The following is a 23,315-nucleotide window of genomic DNA, read 5'->3' on the forward strand; positions in this document are numbered from 1 at the left end:
ATTAGGTGCAGAATAATAATTAAGAAGATTGAGATCCAACATTGAAAAAAGATTCCAAATCAATTTAATAAAATAAATCTAATTAAAACTTATAGTGAATAATAATAAAATTAATTTTGTTAAGAGCATATTTAACCGCATAATTTTAATTTTTTGATGCATAAGAGAATATTTTTAAATGAATATTTTATGATTTTTTAGTGCATGAAAATCCTTGCTCTAGTTATAACCTATATCATGAGTAGTTAGTGCCTGTGTTATCGGGATTGGAGCCCTGTGATCGATTATGTTAGTACTGTAACAACATAGCAGTGTGAATCGTGAATAATATACGTATTTATTAAATATATTAGAATTTATACATAATATATATATGTATATATTATAAATTATTCTGTAAGATGTAATATAAAAAAAACGATTAATAAATACAAAAAACGAAATTGATCGACGACCCGATGGATTCATAAGCGTACGAGGGATTATGTACGATTGCGTTCGTATCGCGTATACCATCGTCCGTTCGAGTGCTAATGGTTCAAATAGGTACAACCTATTATTATAATGGTATTATGCTGATGTGTGTCGTTAGCGGCGCGAGCGCTCCAGTATCTATAATTTCTAGCCTAAATAATTGTCTACTCGCAGTGTAGTCTCTTCGATTCACCAACGCGGTTCCAGTATTACGTATAACAGCAGTTAATTACTATCGGGTGACGTTTTAATTATTAGCGTTTCAATATGACGTATGTAATGCATTTTAGACGCTGTTGTTGCAACAATGATGATAATAATAATAATAATAATAATAATAATAATAATAATAAAAAAAGCTTATGTCGACAGACCGAGTATATTTTTCTGTTCAGAATAATTACTGTACGAGGAAGATTGATGGACGGCAATCAAAAAAGTAAAAAAAAAAAAAAAAATCTTTGTAACTACGACTACAATGATCATTTTTACGTTTTAAGCGCATATTTTTTTTTTCTATAGAGATTTTAGTACCTACGATTGATATATGGTTAGATCGTTAGTATTTTTCTGAATTATAAGCATGGGAGAATGGTTGCTTCACTAAATGCTTAGACGATCGCCCAATTGACGAGAAGCTTAAACGGTCAACCACCACTCTGCCAAATTATTCCTCGAGTACATAATATAATTGTTGTAATCACTTAATAATGATATAGTGTTAAAGTTTTTACGATTATTGTTTGTGTAGTTAATTAATGTTTTCATTTTACGCTTGAGAATAGGGCATGCCCGAAACGCGCATGGCTATCTTCTAATGAACAAAGAAGAACGAACCAAATGTACAATCCGTGAATTCAACCTAAATATTAAACACCTATTCGATGCATGTAGACGTAAGGAAACTGCCAGAATCAAACACAACATTCCGAAGCTATTTTGACAATTCTTAGGTCGATACGAAACGGCAATCAAACTATTACATTCGTATAGGAAATAATCTGGAAGTTATATTGGAACAAAACATCGAAACATGTTCGCAAGACCAACAAATCACATAAGTATTTAAGTGATACTATCAGTAATTACAACGTAAACCAAATATCATTTAATGGCCACGTTTCCGAGGCGTATTTCTAATAAAAATAAAAAATTAAATTAATTTACGCGATCGTAACGGTAATTGTAACGCGCGGTAAACGTTAAAAATGATATTTACAACTGAGATGTATATATTATATTATATATATACATATATATAATAATATATATATAATACATACAATATATATTTACAACTACTATTTTTAACTGAGAATAAAAGCAGTTCTTATAGTTTTAATCACTTCACGAACAGTTTTTTCGTTGAACCGATGCATTGAAATTGATTTAGACCCGACAGACGGAGAGTAAATGGAACCGGAGAGGTACTTGTTGCACGAATGGAAATGTACCGATAGAAATAACGTGGTCCGCAGGGGGTGTAATACCTATGAAATATTATAGCTGTTAATGTCAAAGGACAAGTGTGCGGGTACTTCGACCGAAATCATCAAGGTGCAACGCGTAAATAATGATCGGTTTCTCGGTAATACACTACGATGGTAACGCCCGTTATATCAGATCGTGTATAGGTCACGGAAGCCGATGAACGCGCTAGGAGTAATTATTTCGTCCGACCTGGTGTAGACGACGATACAACTTTGACGTTAAACATCTTATGCGGAAGAGCAGAATGTCCCTGTGTTGTGCGACCACGATTGCGATGGGCTAGGGCTCGTTTTTCGCGGTGACCGCTTGTGAAGTATGCGAACATTTGTCGCCCTACGGATCACTAAAACATAATATTTAAAAGCATCACGTTATACGGTGTGCGAAAGCAATCATCAGTTCTCGATGTCGTTTCGTTTTCATTACACGATCCTTAAGCGATTTATTATTACAAATTTATTGTAAGCGCCCGCGAAACGTAAAAAATGTTCGTTCATCGCTGTCTCCTGGAAACTTGATGCGTGAACGCGCCGTCAACAGTCGGTAAACGTACACGTAGCACTGCAATGTATACCGTGTAGCGGACAGTGGTTGGACGGCGCGAGCCGGTAGAAAACGGTAGACGGAACGCGGGGTCTCCGAGTCGGCAACGACATTTCCTCGGAGTGTTCGGCCCGGCGCGCACGACCCCTTTCACCGTCCGCGCGAGAACAGACCGAAAACCAGAATTTGATTTCCGCGATTTTCGGTCGTCACTGGGAGGTAACAATGGATTTGGAAATATAATCTAAGTACTTAGAACTAAGAATTTAAATTTAATCAAAGTTCATGAACGTGTTTTATTGTCGTACCTTGGTCTAGAAAAGGTCGAAGGAGAAAAACTTATTTTAGAAGAAGAATTTTCTGAAAAACTAATTAACTGGCAGAGGCAACTCGCTGGGTAAGGCAAATGAGGCACAGCCTCATTTGAAATTTAACATTCTAATAATTTATTATAAGCCTATTATCTATACACTCCATATTTAAGAAAAAGTGAAAATTGTTAATTTAATATAAAAAATAAGGTAAATACTGGGTAATACTGTAATATTGTAGTACTAACATCTAACACAATATGTAATATTGTAGTAAAAAATTGGCATCTTAAAATTAAAGGTTTAGAGATTTAGAGGAAAATAAACCCTGCGAAGAAAGAAAAAACCAAAACATGACAACTCATTAAATAATAATTAGTTTAATAAAACATATTAACATCAAAAAAATATAAGATTTTTACAGAGATTAATACGGTTATTATTAACGGTAATGTAGTAAAAATTATGAAAATATAAAAAAAAAGTGATAATTGTTATAAAACAAGAGAAAACTTGGTAATATGAAAAAATAAATATGTTATGGCAAAAATGAAGAAAAACCCTGTGAGGGAAAAAACCAAAAAAATTGACAAATTAAATTGGGTAGTTGAAAAAAGTAGTTCCATACAACAAAAGGTATAAAAAAATATATATAAAAAATGTATGAAATGTATAAAAATATATAAAAAGTTTAAAAATGTATAAAAATAATGTAAAAAATGTATAAAAATGAATAAATGTTTAAAATGTATGAAAATCAATAAAAATATATAAAATGTGAATGTTCTGGATCACGATGTCTTCCATCTACTGCCGATTAAACGTGCGATCATGCATATGGATTTTTTGGCGTTACTACCGACTTCGGATTTAATAACACTTCGGAGACGGTCGGTTCGATCGCTCCCCCGCCCTCGCTCAACCTCTCAAGGTACAGAACGGCGTTTGAGGAGTTCTTCCACCCCTCAACGCTTACGTGTTCGATCTCCACGCGCCCAAAACCACGGTCTCTCGACACTTCCACAGTCTGAGACATCCCAGGACCAAACATATTACGTAGTACAATCAACGTAACTTTTTAATATGTATACAATGTATCTATTCTGTCTAAATAAAACAAACATTTAACACTCATCCCGGCGATATAACTAGGCATTATATGATAGTACAGACCTACAATGTTATAAATTATATGTCACAGGGTTGTTACATTATTGTGATTTGTAATACGTACCAGCAAAATAATATCGATGTTTCAGTTTTTCACAAAAAAAAAATATACTATTTTAAAATAAATAGTTTTACACTCTATAAAAATATACTCTATTGGTTTTACCCATAAGCTAATATATTTAAATATACAAGGGGTATCAAATCAATTATTTATAAGAGTAATGTCCGTATGCATACTATTTGATGTGTCACGTCATAAGACAATTTTAGACTACATGTCTTATGTTGATTAAAAAATAAAAGTAACTAAACTTAGTTAAAAATCAGTTACTTATTTTGTCATACATAATGTGCTCGTATGGTAGTAAAGACAGAAAACCATCGATTTCCATTCACTTTAAATATTGTTCATTATAGCCGATTTATTATTTATCATAGCCGATAGGTAGTAACGCGTAGGATTTAGAGACCCGTCTAGGTAGATATGTCGGTGTTCGGAGTTCGATACCCGCATACGAGTTGTGGTATTTTATTATAATTGTTTTCCAATTATTAGTAGGTTTCATTGTTTAAATATGATGTTCTAACTATGTTTGCAATGTAACCCTAATATAACTTTTTGTTATAAACATTATATTGCAGTTGCAGGTATGTTAGAAATTAACAGATTTAAAACGTTGATGATTAGGTTGCAAACACCGGACATTAGCAGAATCAGGGACATCACATTAACGCAAATTCAACATTCAAATTAATGTTGCATATTATATGGAAACATACCTTGTATGTTTATAGTACACATTATTGCACAGGGGGATGTGGATAGTTTTGGGTACGTGGAGAACGACTCTGGGGGCGATCTCTCGTGCCATCTCCAGTATACCGGCTAGTCCACCCTTCTGGCGACTGCACAAATCTTCGGCACTGAACCGACGGTTTCGATCCCACGCCGGGGCCGCCCACGGTGGAGAGGTGATCACCGCGTCGGACGTCACTCCGGGCAGCACCGCGAAGCAGTCGCCGATCCGAAACTCAATGCGGTGGGCGACACCGAGCTCCACGGCTTTTCGGAGGGCCAACCTTATTTTGGCCGGATTGTTGTCCACGGCGATCATCTTTCGGTACGTGCGCGCCAGCCGAACGGCCAGGCGGCCGACACCGCAAAACAGATCGACGACCGTGTTGAATGCGCACCTCCAGGCCACGTGCGCGGCCAACACGTCCGGGCACGTGGACACCGAAAAGTGCAACTTATCGGCAACAAGTCGTCGCTGGAACCGCCAAGCGGCCGGTTTCGCCACGGCGTCGGAAGGGCATGGGTCCTGGTGTACTTGGGCAGCGATTGGTGGTTTCGGTGGCTTCAACGCGGCAGACCCATCGGAGGGGCCTGACGGCAACGTACTGGGGAAACTGAAGGTGGAAGCGGTCTCTTCCACTTCAGTCACGATCGCGTCCTCCTCAGGCTCATCTTCGATATTAGTACACGTCATATGGTCCCTTACAATTTTCAGCCAATGCTTTAATGTACCAACTTCCTGGGGCGGCGTTAGATGTTCCATTGCGGTAAACGCTTCTGCGGTCGTCTGAAGCCCGTCTGATTGAACGCCGACGTCCCCGTACTTTTTTTCTTCCACAATCTTGGTTCTCAAAGCACCGATATCTTGGTGCTCGGAGCACCGAATCTCCGTTTGGGAATAGCTGTCCCGGGTGGTGGCATGTGGTTTTTCGACGTTGGTCGACGCCAAGATCACGTCTGGTGACCAGGTGGCTCGCTACCGTCGACGTGGCCCGCAATTCTTCGTTTTTGCACCAGTAATTGATAGAGTAACGGGGGCCTGGTGAGCCACCCCCGTACCCTCGCGGTTGCTCGATGACGACCGAAGTGGGCTCGCTACGTTGGATCCGGTTTTGACACCGGATCCACTCACTCTTGCCGACCTCTGGGGTTCCGAAGCCCCTGAGGTGGTAACAATACTCGACTGAAAGTTACTCATATTGTGGTTTTTTAAGTGATTTCCTTCACTACATTTTAACCCTACTGCCAGGGGGTTTTTGATTAAGGTTTTCCTTCCTCTAGGACGACTGCCACCCAAGGCTGAAGAGTCCGCCCTACCCTTTGTTGAGAACCGCTTTGTCAGCCCACAGTTCGTCGACCTGTCCAACATGGGAGACTCTGTTGGTAGTAAGCTACCGTTGGCATAGCTCTCGGAACTGTTGAGGGACGCAAGCCCCCCACCACGTCAAGGTGGGTCCTCGTGGAGGGGATTAGTCAAGACGTCACGTTAGACGATAAACATACCCAGCCCTACGTGTGAGGATGGGAAAGACAATATAATTTTTTTCTACACCTCTGTAAGGGCTAACCGAGAGAGAGTGTCTCGTGAATTTATTACGGAATATATTTATAATCTATCAAGATAATAAATTAGGAAGAGAATTTATGATGTACACACCTCACTGGTTTTGATTTATAAATGATAATATATTTTTGCTAAATCCGATATCAAATTATTTAAGACTTGAATTAATTGAAGTTCATAAATTAATTTTTAACTTATTAAATAATAACATAAATAAAATAAATAATAAAAATATAACATCAAATAAAACAATAATAAATAATAATATAAATAATAACATATTTTCTTATTGTACGAGTATATAAACTATTCAGATTGTATTTTTTCAAAATAAAAAAAATATATTAAATTTTATTATAGCTTTAATTATTTATGTATTATCACAGAATATTTTATTCTATTATAGAATATTTATATTAGAATATTTTAATATTTTATTATTAAAGAATCTATTATCTATATCTATATCTATATCTATCTATATCTATCTATATCTATCTGTATCTATATCTATATCTATCTATACCTATATCTATTCTATATCTATTCTATATCTATATCTATCTATATCTATATCTATACCTATATATATCTATATCTATATCTATATCTATATCTATATCTATATCTATATACTATAAAGTGGAGTTTTAAATACAAACTCTCCGTGTATCACGGAGGGAAGGTGCTCAAAAAAATTTCCAAAATTATTTCAGAGTCACACATCAACTGGCGATGATGGTTACCCCAAATATCGGAGACTATCACCTGAAGAAGGCGGACAAATTGCTATAATTCGAAATAATGATATTGATAACAGGTGGGTAGTCCCTTACAACCCACTGTTGCTTAAAATATTTGACGCACACATAAACGTGGAACTGTGTAGCTCTGTAAAATCAATAAAATATATTACCGAATATATAAACAAAGGTAGTGATCAAGCTACATTTAGTTTAGACAATCGAAATGAAGTGGAACAATTTCAATCTGGTCGATACATATGTAGTTCTGAAGCGGTTTGGCGTATTTTATCTTTTGATGTACACAAACGAGCGCCTGCTATTATTCACTTGGTAGTTCACTTAGAGAATGGGTTTTTTTTACATAACATAATGTCAATGACATTGTGAACAATCCACGTGATACTACATTGACTGCTTTTTTCAAATTATGTGCTAAAGACGAATTTGCTAAAACCATAACATATGACAAGGTTCCAAATTATTATACTTGGAATCAATCTATCAAAAATTTCCAACGACAAAAACGAGGAACCCCCGTCGAAAATCATCCTGTTGTAAAAAAAACTGATACCCTCGGCAGAGTGTATGTAGTTCATCCAAATAACAGTGAATGTTTTTACTTAAGAATGTTGCTCCACGTGATCAAAGGTCCAATTTATTTTGCAAGTCTACGAACTGTGCAAGGAGTGACGTACGATACATTTCAAGAAGCAAAGCAATGGGTTTGTTAGAAGATGATTTACAATGGGAAAACACATTATCTGAAGCTACATACAGTAGTATGTTGTACTTCACCGTCTATAAGATATTTATTTGCCATTTTGATAGTATTTTGCCAAGTAACAGACCCGATAAGGCTTTGGCAAAATCATTGTGCAAGTATGGCTGAAGACGTATTGTTTCGAAAACAAAAAGAATGTCCATCAGATGATATAAATTACGATGAAAATATTTTTAATGAAGCTTTACTTGAGTTGAATAAAGTGGTACAATCAGTTTCTGGCAAAAATATCACTGATTTTGGATTAATTCTATCGAACAATATAGATCTGAATACCAATACTTGCGAGAGACGTCCTACGATAGTGTCCGTCTATTACAGGTCGTTCAAAATGAGAGACGTTTAAACACTGATCAGAAAACGACGCATGACGCAGTAATGACATCTATTAATAATTACGAAGGCAAAACATTTTTCCTTGATGCCCCTGAAGGTACAGGAAAAACATTTTTAATTAATTTATTGCTTGCCAAAATAAGAACAGACAGAAATATCGCTCTTGCTGTGGCTTCATCTGGAATTGCAGCTACGCTTTTAGAAGGTGGTCGAACTGCGCATAGCACTTTCAAGATCCCGCTAAAAATGTCCTACGATCAAGTATCTGTAATATATCCAAACAAAGTAACACTGCTCAATTGATGCGGGATTGTGTATTCATTGTTTGGGACGAAGCATCCATGTCCCACAAAAGCTTGGTTGAGGCATTGGATAGAACCTTGCGGGACTTACGTAATAAAAATACATTAATGGGTGGCTGTACAGTCTTATTTTCTGGAGATTTTCGTCAAATCTTGCCAGTTGTAGTAAGAGGAACGAGAGCTGATGAAGTCAATGCATCATTAAAGAGATCTTACATTTGGCCAGACATAACTAAATTGAAACTGAAAACTAATATGAGAATATTATCTGACCAAGGAAATAAAACTTTTGCTGATGCTTTACTCCGTGTTGGTAATGGTCAGTCACTGACTAGAAATGGTAAAATTGATCTGTCTGAGCTTTGTTTTTTGATGTCTAATTTGATGGACCTAATTGAAAATGTTTACCCAGATTTACCTAATATTTCGACTAAAACGCCAAGTTGGTTTCAAGAAAGAACAATATTGTCACCAATTAACGATCAAGTCAATAAAATAAATGACATGATACTGTTAAATTTCAACGCACCAACAAAAGTTTACTATTCCATTGTCACTGTTTTAGATGCAGAGGAGGCGATACATTATCCAACTGAATTTTTAAATTCTTTATCACCTTCAGGGACCCCACCACACAAATTAATTCTAAAAATAGGGTCTCCTATAATTTTACTTCGTAACTTAAGTCCACCTAAATTATGCAACGGTACAAGATTACAAATAAAGTCTTTAAAAAACTGTCTGCTTAAGTGTATAATCCTTACTGGCTGCAGAGCTGGGGAAATGGTCTTGATTCCTAGAATACCAATGATACCAACCAATTTGCCATTTCAGTTCAAACGGCTCCAATTTCCCGTGAAATTAAGCTTTGCAATGACTATTAATAAGGCACAAGGTCAAACATTAAACGTTGCAGGTTTAGACTTAACCGTCCAGTGTTTTTCCCATGGTCAATTGTACGTAGCTCTGTCACGTGTCACATGCAAACAAAATCTATTTGTGATAGCCCCAGAAGGTGAGACACTTAACGTGGTGTATCCAGAAATATTTAATACTTAAGACAAATTGATATAATTAACAAAAAAAATAAAAATCATACATCATACATCATAACGAAACAAATATATTCCACACGTATATATAAAATTATACTAAACAAATTAATCAAATTAAATATCTGATATAATTCATATCAAACTTTTCACATATTCCTAAACATATATAAATGTACTGAAATCTAGCAATAGCAAAGCATTGCCGGGTCAGCTAGTAAATAATAAAAATATAACATCAAATAAAACAATAATAAATAATAATATAAATAATAACATATTTTCTTATTGTACGAGTGTATAAACTATTCAGATTGTATTTTTTCAAAATAAAAAAAATATATTAAATTTTATTATAGCTTTAATTATTTATGTATTATCACAGAATATTTTATTCTGTAATAATGTAACAAAAAATCTATTATTTTTAAATAAAAAATATAAACCATTTACTACTCGCAAAATCAAAATTATCAGTTATCAAAGAATATTCATATGTGTATCCGAGCATCCCCTAAAATGTAGTAAACGGACCCCCAACAATGTATGTCTAAAAGTGAGGGTTTCGTATTTTAACTGATGTTCCATAGATTAAATATAATTTATTCTAATATATTCGCAAAAATTAAATTATGTTTCATAATATAAATACTAAAACTAAATTTTCATGTAAAAACTTACTATGATAATATATCAGCCAAAATTGACTACAAAAGTACAAATCATAAATAATTATAGCTGTCTGAGAGAAATATACTAGATTCAAGGAAAATTTTTCATTAGATAAATTTTTCACAATGAATAAGTTTTATAAAACTTAAAGTAAAGTTTTAAAAATAGAAAATTTCCTAAAATTCATCCTAAAATTTTCTTAAAAATTATTATTTTATTAAATATTTCATAATGTAGGCTTAAAAGGGATGGAATACGGTTAAAAGACCTTACCTGGTAGAAATATATACTCGACAGATGCCTACATAGACTCTTTTGATTGACTGACGAATCCGCTATTTCAAGTCGACAAATCGACCACTGATCAGCGATATGGGAAAAATAGTTAACTGATAAATTAAAATCGCTTAAACATGAAACTTTAAAGTATTAATGAAACTTATGATGACTTCATTAAATTTTAGAAGGAAATTGTATGTGTTCACTCTCGACTCCGTTGTTGATGTGACAAATATTTCGTACGAACTGTTGTTGGTCGAAAATTTTAATTTAAATCGTCATAGCAACGGGTTTTGTTAATAGCCAGTAACATTTATTGCGCGATTGATGTAATTTATTTTTATTGTTTTTGACATATCAATCAAAAGCTAAAATATTTTTATTTTAAATGCGAAAGTGTAAAATCTTCCGAAAATCAGTGTCCATGTACCAACAACTAAATCTTCTATTATTTGAACTACTTGCCGCCACTGTTAACCGGCATTTAATACACGACGAATATCTGTTTCCAAGCATTATTTTAAATTATTTGATTTTTATGGAGTGGACTTGCTAAAACGTGCACTCGAATTTAGCCACCCTTTCCATAAGTCGTTCGTTCTCGTTCACAGTAAATAGTATCATTGACATTTTGGTCGGAATGAAAAAAATAAAAACCAACGCTCGAGCGGCTGCGCGTCCACATCGATCTTCGAACGTGATGGTCCGTGCGGATAGACCGGTTGCCGGCGGCAGCCGCAAAGTGGTCGACGCATTAAGGGAAACGTGCTCATTTAGGTATTTACTTATAGAGAGCAGTCAATCACGCGGTCGTTGCGGCTACTGGCAGCTTGGAAACGTATCCCTTAGACAACATGATAGTGGTGTACTGCGTCGATTTGCGTTAATGTACGATTTTCAAGTTGCGACTGACCGCAACGACTGATCGTCGCGTGTGTAGTGGTTTTCTACGTACGACCGGACGTCGCGGTTGGTATTTATTTTCAGTTCAGTTTAGTTCAGCTCGATATTTCGTGGTGCTCACGCGTATTTTCTTTTTTTAATTTGTCATTAAAAATAACTAAAAACGGAACAAATAATTATAAATAACAATGAAATAATCATAAATTAAACAATTATAATAAAAGTAGGAAGAATAAGTAATGTATACCAAGAGCGTACCCAGGAATTTTTAAGAGGGGGGGTTGATCAAAATTTTTATTTTATCTGTTCTCTAATTATAATTATAGTTTAACTCAATACCAAAAAATTACTGTTAATATACTATAGTACGGTTTACGAGAGCGTATCTAGGGGGGGGGTCCAGAGTGTCTGGACCCACCAGAAATTTCTTCTATATTTGACGAATGTTTAAAATAATTATTTATTTTTAATACCGACATAAATATTTTTAGTCAAAAATGACTTAAGCTCCAATTAATCATTAACTGCTTTTAATTTTATATCATAATATCATATGAAAATATGATATTAATTTTAATAAAAGAAGATTAAATCTTTTTCTGTCTTATTTTTAACCAAATATCAATAGTTAAATCTAAATTCAATAAAATTTTTAAAAAAAATTCTGGATACGGCCTTGACGGTTTATACATATATTATAGGTCATAAATCTATAAACTTTGTATATTGAAGATAATTGGAAATAAAAATACACTATTTACTATTATACCATTGAGTATGTACAAATTTCAATAAGGGATCCGGACCCCTCTCCCCTCCACTCCATTGGGTACGCCCTTGATATATACTTCATATAAATGTAGGACTTCATCAACTAACAGCTCATCCGTCAGTTATCAGAGGATTTTCGATGTTTTTCCATTTAATCAATTTGTTTATAAAAATATATAATAAATTCGTTCAGCAAAAGATCATGATGCGACTCACTGCTCCCAGAACACCGCGTACGTTAAATGCAACGATTATTGTTGACACGCACTAGTCGATCGGATGTTGGAAACCACCATAAAACATTTACTTATAGAGAGCAGTCAATCACGCTGGACTCAGCTTGGAATCGTACCAATGATAGTAGGGCACTGGGTCATAGGAAGCGCACCTCAAAACCCGTGTGCACGTGTAGTACATGCGTCTCCGCGAAAGGGCCGATGATCGATGACCGTTTTCGATTCGGATGGAAATCATTAGTCGCGCGCTCGACAAGGAGCGGTTGGTGTGCCGATTACGCGTACGGTTAATGGCTGTGCAACAAACGACCGTGTACTTGTTTGCCGTTACGTACGCATATGGACGGTTCAGTGTTGGTACACGGACGCATAGCTGAATCGCCCGTAGCATCCCAGATGGGTTCCGAGTACTAGGGGCTAATTGCAGGTAGTGCACTAGTTGAGCCCCGGATTTTTATAGGTACTAAACTAGTTGGGTCCTGAATTATTTTAGGTATTACACTAGTTCCTGAATATTTTTTGGTAAGTACTACGTTATACTAATATTTTCCTTCTCATTTTAACAGACTTAGGACTGTCTACGATCTATTTAGACCACAGGTATGGTTAAAAATGGTTTTTTATAGTTTTTTTTTTTGTTTTTTACTTTCTTTTCCATTAAAATATAAATTATTAGAATTTTGTTGGTAAAAATATTAAAAATGTTAAAATAATTATATCATATAAAAATAAAAATTAATGGGAAAAAACTAAAAAACAAAAAATAAAAAAAAAAAAACTATAAAAACATTTTTAACCATACCTGTGGTCTAAATAGATCATATACAGTCCTAAGTCTGTTAAAATAGGAAGAAAAATGTTAGTATAATATAGTAATTACCAAAAAATATTTAAGAATTAGTGTAGTACCTAAAATAATTCGGGAACCAACTAGTGTAGTAATTTTAAATACGGCACCCAATTTGGATGCATCAGAATCGCCTTGTCTTGTCCGAGAGAAATGCTCCGGATAGAAGGAACAACGATGATTTCTATGTAAAAATAATATTAATTTAAAAAATACGCAAAGTCGTATGTGTGTACTGATATTTATTTTTACCTATACATTCGTCTGTAAATCTTTGTATTTTTATATCTGTTTAGGTATACCTCAATCGGTAAATATTAAAATCGACAATATATATTTCCCAGGTGACTAAAAATTTGATTATCAATAAATTCCTTTCTAGTGCACGTTTAAAGTGTTAGAAGATGTCAAAATTGAAGTTCATACGTTTCGTCGTTTTCGAGACGTAGAATTCATCGGGTGACTGAGTAGTGCTATTTGAAATTTATGTTCATGATATTATAACCATTGTCGGTTTTCGCGGTTACTGCGTTTAATGGCGTACGTAACATTTTTGCGGGAAAAAAAATAAATAAAAAAAAACATCGATATGAAATGCCGGAATAATTCGTGTTCATCCAATAATAATCTGCCAAAAGCGATCGTCGGCGGGTCGATAAAATTATAATACCGTTATAATCATCAAATCGAATAAAAACAATAATAATTATCAACATTCCGATTTGATGTTTTCATAGTGCGTTTGTAATACATATTTCAACATTATCCTTTGTTTTTTATTTTCACAGTATTTTCAGGGATTGGCTAATACGAAGCAAACATCGTACGCTTCGTATTACACACACACACACACACAGTTGTTTATATGTTTTTTTTACGAAACAGAAAAAAGCAGTCATAAACTTTAATAACATCGTTTCGAGTTAATGATCCAATATAGGAGTATTATATATGAGTATATATGTGGCTGCTGAGCGTCGTATAATAATATTGTGCTGCGATGCCGTCCAAATCCGTATGAGATAGTCTAAATTATAGTGCTTTATTATTTCGTCGATGGCGATTGTTTTTTTTAGGAACATTGTAATAACATAAAGTATTCTACGTTAAATTATCAAACCATCCGAATTCTTTCATTTCTTTACATTTTTTGTTAAATATTCAACGTCTTCTAGAACTTAACCATTCTAGAGATTTACTCATATTATAAATAAATGATAATTTTAATTAAGAAAAAAAAAAATAACAAAAAACCAGCGACTGTTAACAATTGTATTTATTCTGATGTGCCATTCATTATTAGTGAATTACTTCCTCAACAGGATATTTATATGAATTATATATAACTGGTACGCACAATTAACTTATTGTTCTAGATGACATTTTGTAAATAATTCTTTCGTACAAAAACCATTGTAGTACTACGATTTTTGCCATTCATCGTTTATATTCTGGGATTGAAGCATATTTTTGTAGCAGTTTTATATACCAAAATTATTTCCACGTAAGACAAACGAAATCATAGTAGAATTGAAAAAATGAAAAAATATGTATTCGTATAATTTACCATATGTTAAGAATGGAAACTTATAAAATATATGGAATTCATTATGATATGCTATGTTATTATTAGCAATACACATAACTACGTTTCAATACGTTTCGCATTGGTAAAACAACTGTATGTAATTTTTTTTATTCTTTTGCAATACATCACGTTCCATTACGTTTTTCATTTGCTATCATATGGAAAAGGTATTAAATATTACAATACGCGACCGTTATCGCGTTCTTTTTTTACCGAAAATTTTTTCGAAAACATCGATACGAAAAAATTCGTTGACTGCAAGAACTAGGAAATATATTTGTACATCGAATATACCTGCGAATCACAATACAAGTCATCATTAATAATTTGCATTTCGCGTTCTATTTATTCGCGTTGGATATCATTATTTAAGGTAAAAGGTCGATGGGTCGTTAACTAATAAGCCGAAAGTACACGGGACCGACAGTACATCGTAAGTTGTCCCGAGATTTGTGCGTATCTAAATAAACTGTATAAAATATCGACAACGCGACATTAGGACCCGATATTACTGCCTATGATAATAATCATTACCATGATAACATAAATCGATCCATTTTGTATATTGTACCGATAAAATTGTACATCCGCAAGTATCCGGTTCGAGTCGACATTTATCGGAGTTTACGTGATTCCACGGAGGAATGTAACCGTTCTCGATCGATTCGTAAACCGGATTCTACTGTATAGAATCCGACCGACTCAGAGTGATGTTTATATTAATCCAAACGTTCTGTAACTGCAGTCAATACTAATACGTTGCTAATAATATGTTGCGTAAAATCATGTGGCGTCTCTACGGAGTCAACGTTGGAAATGATTCTTCAAAACACGGGATTAAAATGTTTCATTTCGTTCGCTTTAACGACGAGGTCGCAGAGACTAAAATATATAAATTTTCGTACTGTACATTTAAGAATTTTATCATACTCCCTTTTCAAACGTTAACAGTAATGAATAACACAGTTAAAATAGTTGGTATTTTAGATTTTGCTGATGATACATCTTGGAATTTTAAAAATATGTTAGATAATTTAATAAAAAAATGTAAAATTAAAAAAAAAATAACATAATATAGAGAATAGAATCAGAACATACTTCTTAATTTCGTGGTACACAATTAACATTTCGTATTACACAAAGTGTGTCTTACTACACACAATTTTAGTCCCTGCGAGCCCAGCATGATATATCCTTGCCGGCAATCGAAATCCTCAGAGATTAGGTGCAGTATCATCATTTGGGGGGAAGGTTATTTTTAAATTGGCGCACCATCAAAATATAAATAATCTTTTATAAAACTATTGCCGTACCAGAAAATTGAGACGTGTACTATACCGGGTACTCTCGGAGCCGTCTTTGGCTTTGCAGGGGCCTTTGGCCACACAGAGCTTAAGAGACCTTTTAAAAGCAAAATTACGATTATCATTACTAATTTACATTACTAACTAATTTCCAATTTTTAATTTCATTTTTATGTCGCATACCGTAAGTAAGTACACGTAATTAAAAACGTTGACACGAATATACCTAAGTACTAATGCAGTGTTGATTGCAGAATTCTCGATTATTATGTATAAAATATTATTTTCATTTTTTGCGTACATCAAAAGGAGCATTTTTCAATAGCTATTTTTCATTAATCACACGTTCGCACACAAAACAAGTATTAAAACGAACATTTTTTTAATAATATTCTAAAATATATTTATATGTTACATGATAATGAAATCGAACTATACGATCGTTTAATGAATTTATGTACCTCTTTCTTTTCATGTGATACGTGTCTTCAATACATTAGTTTATTTATTAATTTGTTCATTTAATTACGAAATTCCATGTAGCCGTTAAAGGTCAAACTAAACGTCTCGTATGAGGTAATGTTTTGGTTTGCAGACATAATCGTGTTTTTTTATAATAGTCGTTTACACTTTGTGGACAAACGTTAGGAATTATTTTATAATATTACAAAACCGGTGAGTTGAGAAATTAACAAATTTATTACTACCACTTTTGATGATAAAATACGTATTTGTTATATTGTACACTTTTTTTTTTGCACTAATTTTTCTACTGAAGTTCTCGGGAAACTGATTTGTCATTACTTTCACGTAAAATGTTAATTGTTTGTTTAAAATATAAAATGATGCCTCGACATTTTTCATTAAATTAAATTCTATTTGCATAGAAACGTGATTGCCCAAAGCTGCACTGAGTTAGCCATCATAATAATTACTGTTAACTAACACTACCTATATCTTATAGCCATTTTTATCAAACGATGATATAAGATTTTGTGAACATTTCAAGTTTATACAATTATTATTTTTTTACCTACAATAAAAAGAAAAATTTGATATTGTCAAAAACCTATATTTATGTTGACGTATTTTGAATTTATTAAGAAAACTATTGGGAAATTCGTAAAATGACTATTTAAACAAAATTTTTTATAGGAAACCTTCTATAGTTGTGTTGATCAGAAAAAAATTTAAAAAAATATGTTCTATAAAACTTTTAGTCAAAATCATTTACACAGACTAAAAAACAAAAAACTTTAATCATGGTAAAATCAACACATTAGTTTCTCTTAGAGTTTACATTTTTTGAAGCAGATTTACTATCCACATCATATATGTCGATAGAAAAATAAAAAAATAAATACATTGTTGTGAAACTATATTATTGTTTTGTTTTTAATTTAAAATTGAATTCTTTATCATTATATACACTATTGCATACCATTCCTAAAATTACTTTTTAGAAGCCAATTAGTATTTTTTTGTTTTGTTGTATAAACAATGCGGGTGCCATGTTTAGTAAAGTTAAAAGATATTAAGTCAATAATTATTATTTACTATTTAAATTGAAAAAAAACTTCAGGTGGTCATTAACTGTGGCCCACGGTGATAACACACTTAATTTTCTTATTAGTATTTTTAGTTGAAAATGATTGCAGTTAAATATAATGAGTTTGTAAAATTCATAGCTGTAATATTAATTTTTTTTTTTTTTTCATTAGGCAAACTCTTCGACAAAACAATAATATAAAATGTGTACAAAAATAATTAAGAATTAGAAAGTTATTTTACCGTCGAATAATGAGTTTTCGTTGAATAAGATCAATCAATGTAAATGATTAAATCATTAACTGACAATCTAAAATAATAAATGAGGATATACTCGTATTGATCATGAACATAAAATAACTTTAAAATATTGGACTGATAATTTGGTTTATTGGTGTATTATATTGCATATTATTATTATTATTATATCAAGTTATTATTATATCCTCTCATATTTATTGAACATTAAGGTACACAATTTTTAGATTTATATTTAGATATTTATTTTTATTTTTATCATATTCTATCTACATAGTTATTAAGTATAAAGATACGTTAATAAAATTTATATTCAAAATAGTAATTAAACCAAATTAAAGTCTGAAGTCTATGTCGAAATAATCGTATACAGTTCAATATATTTTCTAGATATTTTATTTTATGTGAGCCGTTATGTGAACGTTTGGGCTTCAAATATATACAAGTAAATACATTATAATACATAATTATATGGTAATAACAATAATACATTTTACAGTGCTCCTAAGTCAAACATAATTTTGGTTAATGCTCAATTCGCCGACAAAAATACCAAATTTTATAAAAATGTCATGAAATTCTGACACTCAATTCACTTTCAAGAAATATTTTGATAATTCTCAATTCACTGACATTTTATGTTATATAAAGTTATAAGTATATTTTTTGTAAGAATTTATATAGGACTAAAGTTTAGCGGATCGATGAAAATGTATCATGACATTGATTGTTGACAGAATTATTAACGAAAACATTCAAAAGTAATTTCAAAGAAAATCCAGTGTTGCTCGTAATAGGTAACTTTATTCATAAGATTCAAACGATATTATGTATATATATTGATGCATTTAAATATGCTTTTAGTTTAAATATAGACTTAATCTACTTCATCTAAATGTTTGAACTTTTATTATTAAATATTTTTACTTTATTTTTACTTATTTTTAATTTAATTGACCATAAAATGGGTGTTATTAAACGAGGCCTGCGAATTGAGTGTCGGTAAACTTGAAAATCATCTTTAATTTTTAATTTTTTATTAAACTATGGTAGGTATGAATCGCATTATGTATTGTAATTTTCATGGGCAACTACAGAAAAGTAGAAAAGAGCAACTCCTACTCAAAGTTTGAGGCAGTGATTTTCAAACATATTTCCCTTAACGTCCACTCAAATGCACAGCTATTCAATGTTATTAGTTATTATTAATTATTATTATAACGATAATCGTATAAATCGTCATATAATATATTATATTTGAAGCAATAGATCTAGATTTTAGTTTTTCAAAGCAATAAACTGAATATACTTGCGGTCCTTGCTGTTCTTGGTGTGAAACATCCATAACATCAAGCTGGGAGGTTAAGCTTGCTTTTTATATTCGTAGCATCGTAATTAATATAAACAAAAAAAGATTAAATGTAAAAATAGTTAGTTTTAAAATAAATTTTAAATTAATATAGATTGTATTGCATTTGTGTTGTCAATATCGTACTGTTAATCGATTTTTTTTTTTGAACATCTTGAAAATTACTGTCTTAACGAAAAAAAATAATATTATAATTATTTTCAATCATTATTTTGCTCGTAGTAGTTATATTACTAATTATTTTATTACTATTTAAGATTGTAAGTAATAATCGAATAATATTTCCCCAATATATTATTTTCTTTCTCAATAGATAAAAAATGGTGGTGTATCTTTATTGTGAAATGTATGCAAACATTTTTTTTTGGTCGAATATATTTAATACGAGTACACCGAATATTTTTGAAAATAATTCTTGAATACGTATTTTCTTATTTATAAATCGTTATAAAAACCTATTTAGACTTATGGCGCTCAATTCTGAGGAAATACTAAAACAGTCTAACATAAACAGAATTAAAACCTTTCAAAGCATTGCACTGCGTGAATTATTAAACGGTCCTCTTTACTTCTCTAACCTTACCATTCATTAGGATTTTAAAATTCCATCAGCTTACGAACAAATTAAACTATACTAGAAACGTTTCCATTTTCGAAATATTATTTCATCCTTATCCTTTTGTTAGAAATCTTTCTGCTTCAAGAAATCTTCCAAGATGATTAGAACAAAAATAACCACAGGAAAGTATTGTTGTAATGGATGGTTGCTTTTATCGAACTGTTTTCGATATTGTTATTTTAAAAAAATTAAATTTATTACTGCTAACTGTTATTATACTCGTATAATATATTTTTATTAACTTGTACATGTTACAGTCACTTAGTCAAATTGACTATTTCATGAATAGTTGACCGTTTCATGAAACGGAAACGGTTTTTTTACACTTCGTGAATTACGAAAATATAATCACTTTTTTATTATACAGTCATTTTAGTTTAAAATCGAGAAACGATAACCTAACCTTACTATCACGAAAAGTAAACACAAGAACAAACAAATTTTATAGGATATTGCGGAATTTGTAAAAATGAACCACAGATTATTTTTGTGATTTGTGTAAAATAAATAAAAAAATAAAAGAATAAAGCAGCGTTTACAGGTAAAAAAAAAAAAAAAAAAATTCGCTGAAAAAATGTTGCAGGTACCTAATTATTTATTACAACATTACAATTTGACATACATAGTAAATAAATTGAATGTGCACAATATGTTTAGATACATTTGTTGGTTATTTTTTACAGGGTTGTAATTCCTGAGTTCAACGATTGCATTACAATTCCTGTACCAAAAGTCGATAGTTGGCCTTCAAACCCTGCAAGCATGATTGATGTCATAGTCGAGAAAAATAATCGGATGTACAGATTAGGAACTGAACAAAATTGAATTAAAAGATGGTTTAATTCTGAAATTATGCAGAGTGCCACAACACATTTTATATCTGCTGATCAAGTTGATATGCAAAACCAATTAACTGCGTGAAAAAGTCAAAATTATATTTGGAGGTTAGAGATTTTTGAGTTGTGCATGCAAAAGCGCTTGTCAAACTAAACGTTATACATGTTTTAAAGGTACTATTAAATGTAAGAGCTTTAACCATAATTCGTTTAATTGTTCAAATAAATAATTATTAGCTGTTTAATAAATTTAATGTTAATTATAATGTAACTTATTGAGATATATAACATATTATAATTATTAATTAATCAATACCGAAATAAATATAATATAAATACCATATTATAAAATATGGCAAACAAAAATGATTATAAAACTATGATAAATATAAAATAAATTTCCAGTGATCATCTCGCGAAATATTTTCGTATTTCACGAAGTGAAAAACGTCGTTTCCATTTCGTCAAATGATCAATGTCAATTGATAATTTTCGATTTGTGGTTACGACGTGTAGATTATGCGATAAATAAACTAGCTATTGTTGTACGGTCTTCGTAGATGAAAATTTAATGAGCTCATAATGATGATAATTTATATGTAACACATTATTTTTTAGTATACGACTTATTTAAAATTTATTGTTCAATTTATTTTATAGTTATTTTTCATGTGTATTAATTAAATTATCGATTCAGAAGAACATGAGTATAATTTGTATCTAGATCGATATTTACTGATGTCAACGGTAGATAATATACAATTATAGGTGGCTTCTTTTTATAAGTTTCTTAAACTAAAAATTTGCTTTTGATTTTCTTACATTAATTTAAAACTTTTAATAAATTATCCAGCCTAATGTTTTTTGTATCTTCCACATAAATAAGTTTATTATTTACTGAAGAAAATATAACAATAATACTGGAGCCCAGAGTGATAAGACGTCAACTAGCTGAAAGTTAGCTCAACGATAAAAACTTAAGAACAAGGAAGTTATTCAAGCTTTCCGAATCAATTCGACCAATCCAACTGCACTTTTATCCAACGATAGATCAACAAATTCGGCAAATATGATGATTTTTATTATTTTGATTAATTTCTAACACTTTTTGTAATCATTTTGAGAAGACTCGAAGTATAAGTACAATAATGCCGGAAAGATAACAAATCAACGATATTGGCGATCAGTGCGTGCGCGGGAAATATGTTCGTAGCAAGGGTTGATTACTATTTAGGCAGTGGCAGACAGACAATTTTTCATATAGTCGCATTCCCTTCATCAGCGTCCACGAGCCGCCACTGTATTCAGGTAATATCACTCGTAACATATAGTATATTTAGTTTTACAGTGACGCCATGTCAATGCGATATAATATTTTGTAGTTGAATCCAACGAATCATGTGGTTGACTCGTAATTTCTGTTGCAGCAGTGCGATGGCGACGGTTAATAGTGATGTAACTGCATAGGGTCGTGGTTTAAAAAAATGATCGATAGTGTTTACTCGAGGGCAGGAAAATATGATTTTCTGAACGACAATATAATATTACGAGATCCTGTTTCGACGGATGAACAATCTGAACATTTTGAGTTCTAGACCCAACGCTCTTCTGTAAACTTAACCTGTATTTACTAATCAGTCACAATTGTCATCACAAGTGTGCGAGGCGAATAAACAAAATGAGAAACAAAATTTTCCTATATTCCTGTATCCTTACGTGGATACAATATTAGCGACTGACTGAAATTCTATTGATGTATTGTACTGTTTCTATTTATATGAATGAGCGAAACAACTTTCTACCATTGAAGGGTGTCGGGTGATGTTTTCTGTCGCCTCATCTTGTTTGACTAGTCGGGGACTGTCGTGTACAATATCTAATATTTATATGTAACATAATGTGTACACCTCTTGCATATCAGACTGTAGCTGTCGGTCAAACTGCTCAAGATTTACAATTTTGTTGTTGTTCCATGCAATTGCTCTATTTTTCGATTATCCAAGAGAAGATTAAATTCGTCAAAACACGAGACTCAAACATCCCTCAAGCTGCCCGCGTCGCTCTTATCCTGTTATACAAAGAAGCGAATATAAATCATAATATCTAAAATAAAAAATAAACCAATTGGAGCGAAGATCGGCGAGAAATAGAATAATTACTTGAAATGGATAACCTATATTTATCATCTTACATATGATTTACAATTGATGTATCATGCGTACAATGTGTTTGTAATAATTTAACGAGAATCACAAGTATCACGATAAAAAATAATTATCATTTATAGATCCGTGTAAAAATATTATATTTTGGGTTTTAAACTTAAAATGTTCATAATAGCATTGATATAACCAAGTGTTTAAATTCTAAAACAAATATGCAAAACTTCTAGGGATCTACTAGGGATCTACTTGGGTTTAAAGATCAACAACTTACTCTTAGGAAACAGTCGTTTTTCCAACAAGTCATTAATTTCCAATGAACCGCATTGATGTGAACAAACTTTTTTTTTTTGA

The 23,315-nt window shown here is 32.2% G+C and overlaps 2 protein-coding genes across 2 annotated transcripts; one reads left to right on the forward strand and one right to left on the reverse strand.

The window, feature by feature from the left end:
* Positions 1-4,756: 4,756 nt before the first annotated feature.
* On the reverse strand, positions 4,757-5,551 carry LOC112693240 (trimethylguanosine synthase-like). The gene has a single exon (XM_025568222.1). It carries the CDS (start codon positions 5,549-5,551, stop codon positions 4,757-4,759), a length of 795 nt encoding a protein of 264 aa, XP_025424007.1.
* A 2,966-nt stretch (positions 5,552-8,517) lies between these two features.
* Positions 8,518-9,576, forward strand: LOC112693241 (ATP-dependent DNA helicase pif1-like). Its single transcript, XM_025568223.1, has one exon. The coding sequence runs from the start codon at positions 8,518-8,520 to the stop codon at positions 9,574-9,576; it is 1,059 nt and encodes a 352-aa protein (XP_025424008.1).
* Positions 9,577-23,315: the final 13,739 nt, after the last annotated feature.

The sequence above is a fragment of the Sipha flava genome, unplaced genomic scaffold (assembly GCF_003268045.1).
Source record: "Sipha flava isolate LNK unplaced genomic scaffold, YSA_version1 82_pilon_pilon, whole genome shotgun sequence".
In the NCBI taxonomy this organism is placed as follows: domain Eukaryota; kingdom Metazoa; phylum Arthropoda; class Insecta; order Hemiptera; family Aphididae; genus Sipha; species Sipha flava.

Coding starts and splice junctions, on each gene's coding strand:
- LOC112693240 (XM_025568222.1), bottom strand. CDS start 5,551: ATGGAACATCTAACGCCGCCCCAGGAAGTTGGTACATTAAAGCATTGG.
- LOC112693241 (XM_025568223.1), top strand. CDS start 8,518: ATGCGGGATTGTGTATTCATTGTTTGGGACGAAGCATCCATGTCCCAC.